The 16,888-nt window shown below is 39.0% G+C and overlaps 1 protein-coding gene across 1 annotated transcript; it reads right to left on the bottom strand.

Annotated features, from left to right (window-relative positions):
- On the bottom strand, window positions 1-4,241 carry BDR25DRAFT_99435 (uncharacterized protein). Its single transcript, XM_033699359.1, has 3 exons — window positions 3,742-4,241; window positions 3,536-3,693; window positions 1-3,488 (listed from the first exon to the last, which is right to left on the bottom strand). The coding sequence occupies exons 1-3, from the start codon at window positions 4,136-4,138 to the stop codon at window positions 90-92; spliced, it is 3,954 nt and encodes a 1,317-aa protein (XP_033540937.1). The 5' UTR covers window positions 4,139-4,241; the 3' UTR covers window positions 1-89.
- Between the last annotated feature and the right edge of the window lie 12,647 nt (window positions 4,242-16,888).

Raw genomic sequence — 16,888 nt, 5'->3', positions numbered from 1 at the left:
AAATCTCACTCCCTCTTCATCCACGACCGATCCCTTCTCCTCGATAACCTAGTCTTACTGCCCCATCCCTCATCTTCCCATCATCTTCATCAACCACGTCTCATCTTTCCCTGCTGATGCGCAATCCGTGCCGCCGCCTGGGCCTGATCAAAGCTCGCACCATAATCCAGCATAACCGGTTGTTGCTGTTGGGGCGCGTGTTGCATCTGGGGCTGCATCTGCTGCTGTTGTGGCGCAAAGTACTGACCCTGCATCGGCTGCGAACTTGGAGTCCCCCATCCCTGTTGGATGCCCTGCGGTGGCATCGGGGACATGCTCTGCGGTGGGAAGTAGCCTGGTTTTTGATACGCTTGCTGTTGCTGCTGCATCTGGGCCGGTGATGAATAAGCAAATGCTTGGGGGTATGCTTGCGGCGTTCCCATCATGGCGGGTGCCCCATATCCACCTTGTCCCAATACCATTTGCTGGCCCATTTGCTGCATCTCCATCATCTGTCGCTGCTGTGCTGCCATCATCCGTCGGTCGATTTCGGCTTGCATGGCTGCGGTATGACGATTCGCCTTGGCTGCCGCTTTCTCCTGCTCTCGATGGTCGATATAGGCTGTCAATCCCGCGGATGAAGTCTTCTGGTTTTCCTTGGGATTCTTGCTCAAGTCAATGAGAGGCGTTCCAGTCATCCGAGCCACTTGTTCCTGCTCCCGCGCAGATAACGATGTCGGTCGCTGATCAAGCAGAAGTCCGGTGCCTCGAGAAAGAGGCCGACTCAACGGGCGACTTGGAGGACGGGCAGGTATCGCTTCTGGAGTTTTCTGCAGGTGAGTCCATTCACCAGATTGTGTACGATTTATGGGAGGCGGAGTGTGGGACTGATTCCTTCCATGAGTGTACACTGGTGAAGCCCGGGGTTGGTAGGCATTGACAGCGCGTTGTTGTACCCACTCTTCAGGATCTAGCTTCTGTCGATCAGGTTGCGTTTGAGGTTGCGCTGTCATACCGGGAGACCAAGCAATACTTCGACGGTCTTCGGCTTGAGGAGAGTTAGAGGAAGTTCGCATGTGGGCAGCGGCAATTGGGGTGGTTCGACCAGACAGGTAGGATACGCGCTTCTGTTCGTTCGGGGAAGGTGCAAGATTTTCCTTGGATTGCGAAGTAGGGTGATCATGGAGGGCTTGGGTCATGGTTCCACTAGTTCCAGGACGTTTTGAATCCGGGTTTAGTGAATATGTGGGGCCGAAGTCAATTGTAGGAATATCTGACGAGGGTTCCGCCGGCTGCTTCACCTCGGAGTTGTAATGGGCATCGCCAACAACAACATCGGCCTTAGGCCCTATGTCAGGGTTTCCAACAAACTTCAACACCCCACTTCGCGGTCGTTCTTCGCGTCGCTCAGGCAACTTCCGGGGCTGTATTTCTTCACTAATTGTGCTTGCGTAATCCGGGGTTGAGGAAGATACATTGTCGTCATCATAGCGGCTACTGGACTGGCTTTGCTGTCGCAGCAGGGTTGGATCTGTGTTGTTTAGGCTATCGAGGGCCTCGGGATCGACTATGTCGTTTCGTAAACTACCAAGACTTGAGCTTTTTGTCGAGAGATTATCATGTGCTTCTCGAGAGGATATTGAAGACCGACCTGGTACTGGTTTACGATGAATCTGGCTGCTTTGACTACCAGGACGTTGGGCAAGCTCAAGACTAGGTCGAGGCTGTGGCATCTCTGCATGTTCCGGAACAGGAGGCGCTGTTGGCTGGAACGCAATTGGTGACTCAACAAATTCAGGCTGCTCGATATATGGCGAGGCAGGGATTGTTGGTAGCCTGTTGCCAGAACGTGAGTTTGCAGTACCTTGGAGATATTGATCTGCTGGGTAGCCGTGGGCATTAGCGTTCATCTGCATCTGCATCTGGTGTCTATCGTGTTCTCCGCTGCGCCTACTACTCAAATTCTCCTGACTCCTCCAGGCCGCAGCAGCCCCAGCAACCGCAACACCAGCAGGCAAAGGCGCATGAGTCGCATCTGCTAGCTGATGAAGTGTGGCCTCGTCCATATGAGGACGCGGTTTCTCTGGAGGATGATGTGGGTGTACAGGTGGTCTCTGGCTTGGCGCATGTGCAAAGCCAGGGGGCAAGGCTACAGGACCATGCGGCGGCGAAAGAGGGACTGTCTGGATGTATGGAAGATTTCGCGCATCAGGGCTCGGTGTACCGTCTGAAGCGGTGTCATAGCCATCGTGCTGGTGGGGCGTTCCATTCAGAACGCGGTGCTCAGGTGGTGGAGGAGGGGTTTCATTATTGGCATTCACGCCGTATGCTAAACGAGATGGAGTGTCTGCTTGGTACTGTTTGTACCCATTTGTCTCGGACACTGAGCGTTGGTGACGAGGCGTAGCAAATGTTGCGGAAGGGGGTGCCGAATCGACGCGTCGAGGTCCTTGAGTCTCGAATTCGCTTGGTCGAGTCGGCGATGCCTGACGAGTTGACGGCTGTGACCGTATGGAGCCAGGTTCCTCAAACCTTAGGGTCCCGCTGCGCGAAGGGGGCAAACTAGTGCGGCTAACGGTGTTTCTTCGGCTACCGGTTCTGCTCCCGGCTCTGCTTTGGTTTTGTGAGGGGGTAGATGTCATGCGTTTCGAAGTGAGATCCTTCAACTCTTTTCTCCATTGCCTCTCGGACCAGCCGTGACTCCCGTCGGCGTGAATCAAGCTCACTACATCCCACATCTCAAGGTAGCCATAGCGTCGATCCGGGGGCATAGCGAACATTAGGCCGCGCGAGTCGAGAACATCTGAAATTAATTTTGTTGGGCGTCCATACAGGGCAAATGTATCAAAGACCGGGAATAAAAATCGAAGCATGATTTCGAAACCAGACACTGCGGGGTGCGTTTCAGGCATGACAAAGACAAAGCCTTCGGTTGTTGACTCCGGGTTTGAGTGAATTGTGATGTTACCCTCGATCTTAACCAGGGTTGACTGGTCAATAAGTGGTTTCGACTGCGGGTAGATGGCGTAACAGGAGTAGGCCTCCTTGACAGTTGCGATGGGCAGTGTCTTCTTGGTCACCTTCTTCGTCTCGTAGAACTTCATGTCTCCCTTGAGGACGACTGGGGACCGATTGTAGATATTCGCCTTCTTCTGCGTCTTCTGCAGGCGGGCGTATTCCTTCTCGTCGGGCGGCGTGACAACACACCAGCACCGTCGCCAGGGGGTCCCTGCTCCAAATCGTACGCGTGCCCAGTCCTCGTGCTTGGCGCGCTGGCGGTCGAGGATGATGCGGATATTGTTCAGCTGCTTGCCCTTGCCGGCGATCAATGCGCCCGTGTACGCCTCCTGGAGGGTTGTGTGCTCGAACATGGCCAGCCGAATCCCGGCAGTCCATTGGGTCAGGGAGTTGAAGGAATTGAAGTGGAACAGATACTTGTTATGGGCCGCAGTCGACACGCTGAGGATGTTGTCGAGCTTCTTGCCGTCGCTCAGGGTCATCGAAGGCATCTATTCACGATCAGCAGACGCACGAAAGCAGATTTGGACCTACACACCATATGGATTGCTGCATCTGTGAGGTTGATGAAAGTGGGGAGCACTTCAGCATCGCCGCCGACTTGGTCCAGCGCGCTCGCGTCCCACAGGGAGAGGATTGTGCCGACGAGTTGAGCGAAGCATTCCTGCCACACCCGATCGGGCGCGGGCCGGCCCCCTGCAGCCTGTCAGTGGTACGAAAGCGGACATGAGGAATTTGACCTACGCGAATCGGTGTCATGGAACTTAAGGAAGTAGCCCTCCTGGTAGAGCTTATTCGAGTGGCTGTTAAGGAACTGGAATATGCGCTGGAGCTCGGGCAGCGTGTCCTGGCCCACCTCCATGACAGGCGGCTGGTACGTCTGTATCATTGACATAGGCCGCGACGACGGTCTCGAGTCGCTTCTGGGCTGCGCAGCGGGGCCGGGCGACGAACGATCGTAGTTCTCGAGGACGGAAGTGGAGGACGCGGAGGGGTTCGTGGTAGCAGGCGGCTGCTTCGCAGTGGGTGAGGGGGGCACTGGTGAAGTGCCGGTGGACGAGGGTGTCCGGCGGTGAGTTGCGTTGCCGCCCCATTCTGACATGAAAGAGAGGACTGTGAAAGGGCGCGGGAGCCGCTCCATTAGTGAATGTCGGTGGCACTGTGATAGCGAGCGTAGTGAAGGTAGAACAAGCGGGGGAGCGGGGAGAGGGCGCGATATTTACCTCTCTTTGCGCGGACCATGGCAGCGGCAGGGTAATTGGCCTAAGCGAGGAGGAGACGTCCGGCAGCCAGTATGCTCGTTGCAGAGAGTGCGTGGTGTTGATAGATCAGCCGCGCAAGCCACGGATGCGCCGGCTGGACACAAAAGGCAAGTCACACGAATGCGCACCCAAAAGCGAGCGACAGGGCAGGCGGGTCAGCGCGAACGCTGAGGAGGGTCAGGGGCAGTCAGGCCGCTGTGGAGGGGGCCCGGGGAGGGAGGGAGGGAGGGAGGGAGGGTGGGGATAGAGTAGGTGACAGATGGTTGGAGGTTTCTCTGGCAAGCGGAGCGGTTGAAGAAGTAGTTGACAGGAATTTGGGATTGGGGTGATGACAGGGGTAGAGCGATGACGAAAAGCGCGGTGGCCCACGGCCCTTTTTGATCTTCTTCGACACAGCCTATAAAATCAATTCACAGGCGAGCCGCCCAAAGTACGAGGTTGAACAAGGAGAGAGCAGCAAAAGGAAAGCGTGGACTCGCTCTATTAAAGGCGTATGGGGTGTTTGCGGCATGTCAACCTTGGCTTCCTTTTGCAGCGACCCGAGTGCTGTTAGAGGCTTTCGAGCTTACGAGTCTTTGTCCGCTGGGCCCGTCGTGTCCAACCGCCGTGACACTTAACGACCTAGTCGAAACAGGAACAGTGGGCGGCTTTGTTACGGCCAGCAGACGCACAAATGACATCGCCGAAGAATGGCGATGCTTCTTGGCTAATACTTGCCAATGGCAGTGGGGATCCTGCTCCAGGTTTCGTGCTTCATAGCCTTCTAGAATGTCGCGGGTGGCTCAAACTGTCAGAACGAGCTGCAAGGAACAAGTCCTGGGGGGAGAGGGTTCAGCCTCCGCCCGTTTCCACCGCCGTCATCGACGTGTCGTATCATCCTTCAATTTTCCAAATTTTGTCGCCTCACCAGTCCAGGTCAGCATCTCCGAATCGGGAAGCGCTAAGCATTAGTCAACCTTCCAAACACGGCAGTCGCAGTGACGGCGCGTGTGCCGAAGCCCTCCAAGGCTTGAATCCCTGCATCCACCAGTAACTTTTCCTCTTCGCTCACCTGCAATTCTTGGCTGTTCTGCCCTGCCAACTAGCCGAGTTATAAAAAGAATTTCTTTTGCAAGATTTTGGAGCTTGTTGGGTGCTTTCTACAAGTCTTTGAATTGTTCAAGTTTCCTCAACCTTGACGTTGCTAAATGTTCCCTAAAGGGCTCAGAACACAAGTTTACGTCTTTTGATAATGTCCCTGATTCTACAAAGTAGCACCTAGTTTAGTCGATTCTAGTGCATGTTTCCAATGGAATAATGTCCACAAAGGCCTCAACCCCACTATCTACTTTGCTCATACCACCTTTCCCATGGCCTCGTACCTCTCAAGGACCTCTAACACCATCGTTTTGAAAGTGTCAACTCGCCTTCTAATCGTTTCCGCATTATTATCATCACCGCGTCGCCGATCAAGTCGCTGCGCAGGATTTCTTCCGGGTACTCCACAACCACGAGAAAGGAAGTCAGCATATCACACCCTTCGAAGTACTCCGCTTGGTTCAGTTCCCATGGGAAGCCTACGTCCGTGTTGCCAGCAAATCGATAGCGCTAGCCAACTTGCATTCCAGGAAGATTGTTTGCGCTCCTCGCTTGGATGTCTTATCGATGCTACGTTGCAAGATACATCCTGGCAGTGATATCTTTAGTCCGAAAGCGCCCTAGCCTCATGTTTTCGACGACAGTTTCGCGATATGGAATTGACAGTCTATTTTGGGTACCTCATTCTGAGCGGACCCGAAACGTTCAAACAAATGTAGGGAAATTGTTTTCTGGATTAGGGAACATTGAGTTCCTTTGCCGATACTAGGGTATCCAAGCACTGATACGGCTTGTGTGTCTGGCGATATCTTCGGATGTTGTTGATGTTACCATCCAATTCTAGGGTGGGAGCCACAGAAGTAGTATTTGCTCGACTGTGCTAAGCCTAAGTAAGTCAGTTGGATCTGGTTACTTGCTCAGCCTTATCGCCACCATAGAAGTCAACTCAGACAATATAGCCCAGACAACCTTGGGCCGCTAGTTCTCAAGTCCAGACCCTGGAATAAAAAGACTTTCCATTTCTCTTGGTATGGTTTTCATCGATGATACTCGCCTTTCCTTGTCGCCTTTATTAGCAGAGCTTGCTCTGCTTATTATATTCGGGTTTGCAGAAACGAAAAGTTGAGCAGAATCTCCTCTTTTAGACGCGCTAGTTAGTCAGAATTTCTTTAGATAAACCCTAGTAACGCTGTTTCTCTGTCACCTTATGTGTTTCTTATATTCTTTTTTAAAAAAAAATGTATACCTAATGTAAGTGCACCTTTATGCTAATTTGCATGCAGTTTGCTCTAGCATGCGTTGTGTAAAACATGTTTAAATTATAGTTAGTTGCGTCTGTTCCACCTCTCTAGCCACATTAGTGTGTCGGGGATTGGCATTAGCCACATTAGTGTGTTGGGGATTTGCATCAGCTGCATTGGTGTGTTGGGGATTAGCATTAGCCGCATTAGTGTGTTAGGGATTAGCATTAGCTGCATTAGTGTGTTAGGGATTAGCATTAGCTGCATTAGTGTGTTAGGGATTAGTAGTTGCTTACACACCTAAGTTGCTTACTTTTGCTAAGACTACACTATAATAAACTTTATTATAGCCTATAACAACCTGCTCTAGCACTATAGAGTAGAGTACAGCTTAGAATATTATTTAGATACTACTTCTACTTCTTGCTTACACATTTGCATGTTATGCCTAGTCTAATTGCACTGTCTGCAGCGCCTTTAGGATTGCTTACCTACTTTAGCTTACACTTACTTCTTTACTTTTTTCCTATTACTGCGTGCTTTAACCTTCTTTAGAGCTGTTAAGCGCAGGCCTTTCTAAATATAGCTGCCTTATTAGCTGCTTAAAGCTTAGTAATTTTCTATTACACTAACACTAGCTTATATATTATTATTACTACCCTTTTTAAGGCTTTTTTTCTAGAGACATTACCCCTCTATAACTCTCTTTATATGTAGAGCTACTTGTAACACAACTAATATCTACTAGGGATTGCTGCCTACTGCTGTAATCTACTGTAGTTTACTGCAATTTGCTATAGTTTACTATAATTTACTATAGTTTACTATAATTTACTATAGTTTACTATAATTTACTGCAGTTTACTTTATGCATTTTTTAACACTAGTAAGTAATCTTTTACTAACACCTTTAAGCATTAGCCTATTATATTTAAACAGTAGTTAAAGAAGCTAAACTAGCAGTTATATAAGTAAAACAGCTTATTAAAGTATTACATGTACTACATTAATCTTTGCAGCAATAGAGAGGCAGAGGTAGAGGTAGAGGCAGCGCTAGAGCTCCCTAGCACTCTAAGAAATTCCTGTAAAGGTAATAAACTATATAAGCTATAGCTCTATAACTAAGGCTTTAATGCTAAAATAATTAAATTAAAGATATTAAGTAGTAGTATTAGGCATAGTATAGTAGTATTAGGCAGTAAAAAGAACAGGCGTAATGTGTAATAAAGTAGGCATAGTTAACTACATAGCCTTCTCTTGCTTATAAAGGTTTAGGCTAGACTAGAGACAACTGCTAGTGCTAGTGCTAGCCCTAGCATTATTTATATATATATTATACTATGCAAGAATACTTAGCTTAAGTATTCCTATGTGTACCTTTTAGTATAGTAGGGAAAGTTGCATAGTATTAGCTTAGCAGGCAGAGCGTCTACCTTATTACACAATACTAAAGACTGCAAGGTGTAAAGAGGAGAATGTAAAAAGTATTAAGCAAAAAACACAGGTTATAGAAAAAAAATGCAGAATAGAGGGGTAATAAAAGAGAGTAAACCTTAAAGTTAAAAGCAAAGGTATAGAGGCTAAGAAGCCTATATACTTTATGCTAAGCTCTTAAGGTACTTAAAGGTTAAATAGATGTAACATAACTATAATAAAAAAAGACTATTATAAGAGTAAAAACATATTAAAAGCTAAAGCTAGCTATTATTTACTTTTTTAGCTATATTAGTGTGTTAGTAATTAGTTACATGCTATAGTTAAATGTTATTATTATACATCTATTACCTATCTAATACTACTTTACTAAGCATTATGCTATAACTATTCTTTAACTTAGATAACTTACTTTAATGCGCTAACTATTACTATTGCGTAAGAAGAGCATAGGGACCTTACATTGCGCACATAGGCTTAGTGTTGCGCCTGTGTTTTAGACAAGTAGCCTAAGACACTTAGCGCCTAAGCTTTTTATAAGCCTTTTATAGTTAATAGACTTACTTCTTATTGCTTTTTAATTAGTAGTTGCAACAATTACTCTAAGCAAGCTGTTACAGCCAACGAACAGACCGTAATGACTCAGCTCGCTATTGCACACAGCCCCAAGCACAGTGGATAGGAGACAGTTAACCCCGCGATCAGCGGACCTTATAACTAAACAGAAGAGGAATGGCGCTATCTTATAGATAAATGCTTAGCAGAATGCGCTATCTAATAAAGCACTGCAGGCTTGCGCGCTTGCAGGCTACAAAGGAAAACAGCATGCAAGCATGTAAGCATGCAACTACTATGTATATAGTTTTAATCTTAACTATAGTTTAAAGGTTATAATTAACATTTAGTTTATTCTTTATAATAGACTAAAAAGCTTAAATCCTTTCTAAAAAAGATTAAGCTGCCTTATATATCTTATAACATATATACTTTTAACCCTTGTCTACTTAACTAGTAACACCTAGCTACCTATACAGCTATAGGGACAAACTACAGCTTACCTTCTAAACTCTAACTATCCTTTACTCTGCTTAACAGACTGTACACCTAATCTAGCTAAGTTCTTATCCTTTCTCCACTAACACTATATAGGCTGTTATACTCTAGAACGCACTATTTTTCTAAAGTAAGAATTATAACATTAATTACTACCTCTTTAAAAGTATAGCACCTTACACCTCTCTTAATATTAGCATAACAGGAGCTAGTGTAGCTAGCACTAGTAAAACCCTGTCTAGGAATAAAAAAAAACACACTTAATAAATATAATATATTTATTAAGAAATTAAAGCACTTAAAACTTAGCTTTAATAACAACTACATGTTTAATAACTTTACGCCCTTTATCTAGAAGTTACTAAGCTTTGCAACACTGCTAAGGAAAAGACTAGCATTAAGTTAAAGAAGTTACTACGCCTAGCTCTACCTAAATTATTTAACAGTATAGCTAAGAACCTTAAGCTATTCTTTACTTAATGCTACTTATATATGTAGTATAACAAGGGCGCTTTCTAAACAGATAAGGAAATAATCTTATAGATAAAACTTTACCTAGAAGGACCCTTAGCTATCTAGTTCTAACTACACACAGATAACTAAATAAAATATAAAGTAACTAAAAAAAATTTTTTTATTTACACTTAAAAAATCTTTTAAAGCATAAATGCCTTTAAATAAGCCCTTATAATAATTTATAGCTAACTTAATTAGAAGGAAAAGGCAGTTAACAGAATAAACACTCTATAATAAGAAAAAAGCACTGTCTAATTATATGCAGCACACTTCTGTAAATAATTAGCTATTAGCAGATAGACTAATAAAGCAGCTGTTAGAAGAATGTTTTATAATAAACTATCTAACATAATTAAAGACAAATTTATGCATTACAGCAAACTAAAGGAATTTAAAGAATACATAAAAAGAGCAACTATGTATAATAATTAACATTAAGAATGTCTTTAAGAAAAACACCCTAGCATAACACTCTAGAAACTAAAAGTATTCTAGAAAAAAAAGAAAACTTAACAGTTTAATAGTAAACTAATAGATTTTAGCTATGCTAAACACACATAGGGCTTAACTAAGAAAAAAAGTAAGTTCTAAAATAGTAAAAAGCTACTACTAAGTACTAAATAACAAAAATAGCTTAAGAAAAGAGCGTGCCTTAACTATAAAAAAGTAAAACATTATAAAAGAAAATGCCTAGACTCTAGTAACTAAAAGAATAAAAATAAAAGACTAACTATAAAAGTAATATATATAGAGCAGGGTCTAACAAAATCTAAAATTCTAGACAGACTAAATAAAAACCTCTGCTAGTAATATAAAGGTAATTACAAATTTAAAAGATGCCTAATAGAATACTAGAAAGTTAAAGTTTAGAATAACAACAATATATTTAAGGCACTAGAACAGGCAGCTATCTATAAAGAATAGTAAGGCTACACATAAGCAACAACGTACATTGCAAACATAAAAGAAGGGAAAAAATTATTCCCTCTAAAACAACCTATAACTAGAATCTTTGCCTAAGAACTATAATACTAATTTAACTATAGCAACTGCTAGAAGTGCAGCAACACCCACAACTTACAAAATTGCAGAAAAATAATGTATAAAGTACACATTAATAATAATGCAGACACTTATAACATAATTAAAGAAATTACTAAAACTTACTACACTATGCTAAATAACAAAAAATAATAGAAAATGTTCTAGAAAATCTTAAATAAAGAAAAAAGTCTTAATTAGTAATACACCTCTTTAATAACTTTAAAACTCTGCAACTAGAGAGCTAACACACCCCCCCTAGCACTAGTAATTACATAAAAAGACCTAGAAGTTTGCTAATAAAATAAATACTACATTCTATGCAAAAGCTAAAGACACAATAAGTTCTAATATATATATTAAAGCCACCCTTTATAAATAGTGTAAATAAAGAAGTACCTAAGATAGACGCAAGTTTAACTAATACTAGTTTAAAATAACCTTAGAAATTGCCCTTATAACTAGTATCTATGTATTAATAAGTACTGCCTAAAACACTAGCTAACTAAACATAAGGCTAGCTAGTAGCTATATAGAATTTAGGCAAGTAAACTTACAAACAACACGCTCCCTAGAATAGCATTAACCTGCAAAATGCCTTAGTGCGCCTACTGTGACATTAGAACTAAGCACAAACAGAAGCCCTAGACAGAATGTAAAAACTAAGCAGACTGCGCATTCTACTACTTTTAGTAAAAAGCTTATTAATAAAACAACTAAATACCTTACTACTATAAGATAGAAGATTAACACTGCACTATAGCAGAATATATAATATAAGGCTATTAAAAATATAAAATATAATTTAACTAAATTAAAAGCTACTAGAAAGAAGCTCTTAAGGTAGAAAAAAATAACAGTATAGACTATCTAAAAGTTCTCTATAAACTCTGCACTCTTATTGCTGTAGAACAAGGATTAGTGTTACGGCCAACAAACAGACCGTAATGACTCAGCTCGCTATTGCACACAGCCCTAAGCATAGTAGATGGAAGACAGTTAACCCCGCAATTAGCAGACCTTATAACTAAACAGAAGAGGAATGGCGCCATCTTATAGATAAATGCTTAGCAGAATGCACTGTCTAATAGGGACTAGAGCATTGCAGGCAATACAGGCGTTGCAGGTAGATGCAGGCAGTGCATGCAAAAGCCTGCAATGCATGCAAACGTATGCAAACCTTATGTATATAGTCTTAATCTTAACTATAGTTTAAAGGTTGTAATTAACGTTTAGTTTATTCTTTATAATAGACTAAGAAGCTTAAATCCTTTCTAAGGAGGATTAAGCTGCCTTGTATATCTTGCAACATATATACCTCTAACTCTTATCTACCTAACTAGTAACACCTAGCTACCTATATAGCTATAGGGACAAACCACAGCCTGCCTCACAAACCCTAACTATCCTTCACTCTGCTTAACAGACTGTACACCTGATCCAGCTAAGTTCTCACCCCTTCTCCACTAACATCATATAGGCCGTTGTACTCTAGAAATTACCATTTCCCCAGAGTAAGGATTATAACAATTAGGCAGAAGCCTAACTACAGAAATAACTCTCTCCTGCTTAGAGCAGAAATAGACAGGCCTTGCGCTAATAGACAGCAGTTGCACCTTTACAGTAATTAACTCTACATAGGTTAACTAAAAAAAAATACTTTTTAAAAGTAAAAAAAAACTTTTTAAAGTAACTCTAGTAAACACCTTATTAATTAAATATAAAGTAAAATAGATACAACTTAAAACTTATAAACTTAACATAAATGCTAAAGGAACTAGCAACTAGATATTTTTTAACATCTTACTACTAAAAGAAAAGTACTAAGTAATACTTAGATATAACTAGCTTTATAAACATAACTTAATAATTAACTAGTAAACTATAACTCTAGTAATAAAATAAGACTACGCTAAAATAACATAGTTAGCTTACTATAATAATTTATGCACCTTTTACTAATAAGTAAAGAAGGGAAGCAGATATTTCTCTAAAAAAAGAAAACTAAAGAAGTTCCCCTACTAAGAACTAAAGGCCTAGGTAGTCTATTTAATAAAAAAAGAACTAAAGGAAATATCTTTTAAAAAATTCTAAAAAAAACAAGACCTTAACTAAGTAAAAGTTTATAAAATTACTTATAAAACAAAAAACTTGCTAGAAGAATATAAAGAATATAAAGACATGTTTAAAACCTTAGAAGACCTAAAAGAACTACCCCTGCACTAGCTATAAGACTATGCTATTAATCTTAAACTAGAACCCTAGCTAAAAGCTTATAAACTCTAACTATTAACTAAAGCCTAGAAAAACGCACTACAAGAGTACATAGACAGGATGCTATTACAAGGACATATCTGCAAAAGCAATAGCCTAGTAGCATTAGCAGTAGTCTTTATAAAAAAGAAAAACAGTAAAGTAAGAGTATATTAGAACTACTAAACTCTAAATAATAACACTATATAAAATTAGTACCCCCTTCTAATAATTTAGAATATTATAAACTAACTAAAAAAAACTAAACACTTTACTAAGTTTAATGTCTAAGATAAATTTAATAAAATAAAAATTAAACAAAGACATAAATAAATAACAGCCTTTAAAACTTTTAAAGGACTATATAAACTACTTATTATACTCTTTAGGCTTACTAACGCACCTGTAACTTTCTAAAGAGTTATTAACACAGCTCTAAACCTCTACTTTAACATATTTGTATTAGTATACCTTAACAATATACTAATATACACTAAGGAAAGCTGTGACAACTACGTATTAAAGGTAAAACTTATGTTAGAACGCCTTAGGCAATACAGCCTACACCTCTAACTAAAAAAATGCAAATTTAACATATAAAAAACTAAATATTTAGGGTTTATTATAAACTAAAATTAGATAAAAATAGACCTAAAAAAAGTAACTAAAGTACTTAAATAGCCTGTACCTAAATCTGTTACTAAAATTAGGGGATTCCTTAGACTAACAGGCTATGTACAAAGAATAATTAAGGACTACTTTAAAATAGCGCTCCCTCTTACTAACACTATAATAAAGGAAAAAGTGTTACACAAGTTCTAGTAGACAACTAAAATAGATTAATCCTTTAAGGAATTAAAAAGGATTATTACTAGCTATCTAGTTCTTAAGATGTACAACCTAACTTTTAAAACTAAGGTACATACTAACACCTTAAAACAGGCTAAAGAAGTAGCCCTTCTATAAAAACAGGAGAACAGCTATTAGCACCTAGTAGCATACTATTTAGCAAAGTTTGCCTCTGCAGAACAAAAATATACTATACTAGACAAAAAGCTTAAGGCTATAGTTAACGCCTGTAAAAATTAGAAAGTTAAATTATAAAAACTTAGATAATAATTTACTATTTATACTAACTACACTAACTTAGTAACTTTTCTAACAACAAAGAAACTCTCTTTAATGCATGTATAATAAGTAATAGAGTTAGCATAGTTTAACTTTATTATTAAGCATGTCCCTAGAAGCAGTAATTAACAAGCAGATGTTTTTAGTAAACATTCTAACTATTTTAATAAATTAGAAGAAAACATAAAGGAATTTGCAATCTTTAAGGAAACTAACTAAGGTCTAGTATATAATAGGCTAGAACTAAAAAGACTAATCTATTCTTTAATAATTACTAAATATAGATAAAAAAACTTTATTAAAAAGTATTATAAAGCTCTAATATTTAAGCACCTTAGAATAAAATTACTTTAAAGAAAAATAAAAAAAGTAATTTTTAAAGACATTCTATAACTAAAACACTTATGCACTAAGGTACTATAAAAGTGCAACCTGTGCAATAAGAATAACCCCTAAAGGCATAAACTATACAGATAACTCTAGCTAATTACAGCACCTAAACAACTCTAGACTATAATAATAATAGACTTTATAACAAGACTACTACTATCCTACAAACCTAGCATAAAAAGGCTCTGCAACATAATTGCAGTAGTAGTTAACAAAACTACAAAGTTTATTTTTATATAAGTAATAAAAAAAAGCATAATAATAAAAAAATTTATATTTAAAATAAAGAAAAATCTTTTTATAACTTATAAATGCCTATAAATTATTATCTTAAATAAAAATAAACTTTTTACTAGTAAGTATTAGACAACTATAGTCTAACACTTTAAAATAACCTATAAACTCTCTACAGCCTATTACCTTTAGACAGATAAACAAACAGAACAAATAAACATAGAAATAGAAAAGTATTTATAAAAATACATCTTATATAAATAAACAGATTAGCCTAAATAGTTGCTAATAGCCTAGTTAGCTATTAACACTACACAATCTACCTTAACTAAGATAACCCTATACAAAGTAAATTTTAGCTACTCTTACAGATATAAGCTTTCTAGAACCTAGCTAACAGATCTACTAAAGGCCTTAAGCTAGACAACATAACTATTAGAAATACACTAGAAATTAGGCAAAGAAGCTTAGCTTATAGCTAAAGCTATAAAAGCATTAGCAAATTAACACTAATAAATAGCACTAAAAATACATCTCTATAATTATATATATTTAGATACTATAAACTTTAAAAACTCTTAACTAGCATAGAAGCTAGCTAAAAAATAAATAAAGCTCTATAAAGTTATTTAAACCTGCCTAGAAGCATGCAAGCTTAAATTACTAAAAAACATAAAAATCTTCTTATAGTTCTACATTTCTAAGCTAGAACTAGCACCTAAAAATATCCTATTAGCAACTTAAAAATAGGATAAAAAGAAACTTAAATATAAAGTTAAAAAAATCTTAAATAAAAAAAAAACTATTACTTAATAAAATAAGTAAAATACTTAACCTGTAAAAACACCTAAGAACCTGTTACAAACCTCTAAAACACCTAAAAGGTGTTATAGAAATATTACTTGCACTTTTTAGGTTAAACTAACTAGGCAAAAGCTCTCTAGATCTAAAAATACCCTTATTAGTTAAAGTTACTGCAGCATTAGCTAGCTATAATATAGGGGGACTGCTTTTTTTTAATGCTAGTTAAGAAAAGAAATAACCTTCTACTTTTACTTTTAGCGCTTTAAGCTTATCTAGTAATAAAAAGTTTTTTTTTAGATATTTTACTTTTTAATCTGCTAAAAGATTAAGTTACTTCTACACCCTTTTTTAACAGGCTATAGAAAACTATAAATGTGCTAAGAATTTTTTCTTCTTACACATCTTATCTTTTTAAGCCTTTTTTAACTTTACTTATAACTTTTTCTGCTCCCTTTCTAAACAATTCTAGGACACATCTAACATAAACGCATTATAATAACACCTCTTTTAAACACATTCTACACACTTGTCTAATAATAAGGACATTACATAAGAGAAACTACTTAAATAATAAGCGCTGCAGAGACGCATTTTTGTACAATAAAGTAGATTAAGTTAAGCAACAGTTTAAAGGCAACAAACAGAGGCAGAAAGACAAGGAGCCTAGCAGAGCATAGTTAAAAAGAATAAGCGTACATTAGGCGTTTATAGAAGAACACACACTAGCTAAAAAGAAAACCTAACACTTATAAAAAAAAGAACATAATAGTAAGGACACTAACTAAAAGAAAAGCCTGCGTGTTATAGCTAATAAATAGACTGTAATAACTTAGCTTGCTATTGCACACAGCTCTAAGCATAGTAGATAGAAGACAGTTAACTCTATAATTAGCAGACCTTATAACTAAATAGAAGAGGAATAGCGCTATTTTATAGATAAATGCTTAGCAGAATGCGCTATCTAATAAAGCACTGCAGGCTTACGCGCTTACAGGCTACAAAGGAAAACAGCATGCAAGCATGCAAGCATGCAACTACTATGTATATAGTCTTAATCTTAACTATAGTTTAAAAGTTATAATTAATGTTTAGTTTATTTTTTATAATAAACTAAAAAGCTTAAATTCTTTCTAAAAAAAATTAAGCTGCCTTATATATCTTATAACATATATACCTCTAACTTTTATCTACCTAACTAGTAACACCTAGCTACCTATACAGCTATAGGGACAAACTACAGCCTGCCTCCTAAACTCCAACTATCCCTCACTCTGCTCAACAGACTGTACACCTGATCCAGCTAAGTTCTCATCCTTTCTCCACTAACACTATATAGGCCGTTGTACTCCGGAACGCACCGTTTTCCCGGAGTAAGGATTGTAACACAAGCTTTGCTTTTACAGATTATTTATAAACTATTATAGTATTTTAATAACTGCTTTAGTAGATATTTAGCCT

This window comes from Lindgomyces ingoldianus, assembly GCF_010093535.1.
Source record: "Lindgomyces ingoldianus strain ATCC 200398 unplaced genomic scaffold BDR25scaffold_49, whole genome shotgun sequence".
Classification (NCBI taxonomy): domain Eukaryota; kingdom Fungi; phylum Ascomycota; class Dothideomycetes; order Pleosporales; family Lindgomycetaceae; genus Lindgomyces; species Lindgomyces ingoldianus.
This window is presented reverse-complemented; position numbering and strand designations above follow the sequence as displayed.

Bases quoted from the DNA above. Each gene is read 5' to 3' on its own strand.
- BDR25DRAFT_99435 (XM_033699359.1), bottom strand. From the start codon at position 4,138: ATGGAGCGGCTCCCGCGCCCTTTCACAGTCCTCTCTTTCATGTCAGAA. The intron at 3,694-3,741 runs GTAGGTCAAATT...GACAGGCTGCAG, and splicing joins GTTCCATGACACCGATTCGC to GGGGCCGGCCCGCGCCCGAT. The intron at 3,489-3,535 runs GTGTGTAGGTCC...GATCGTGAATAG, and splicing joins CAGATGCAGCAATCCATATG to ATGCCTTCGATGACCCTGAG.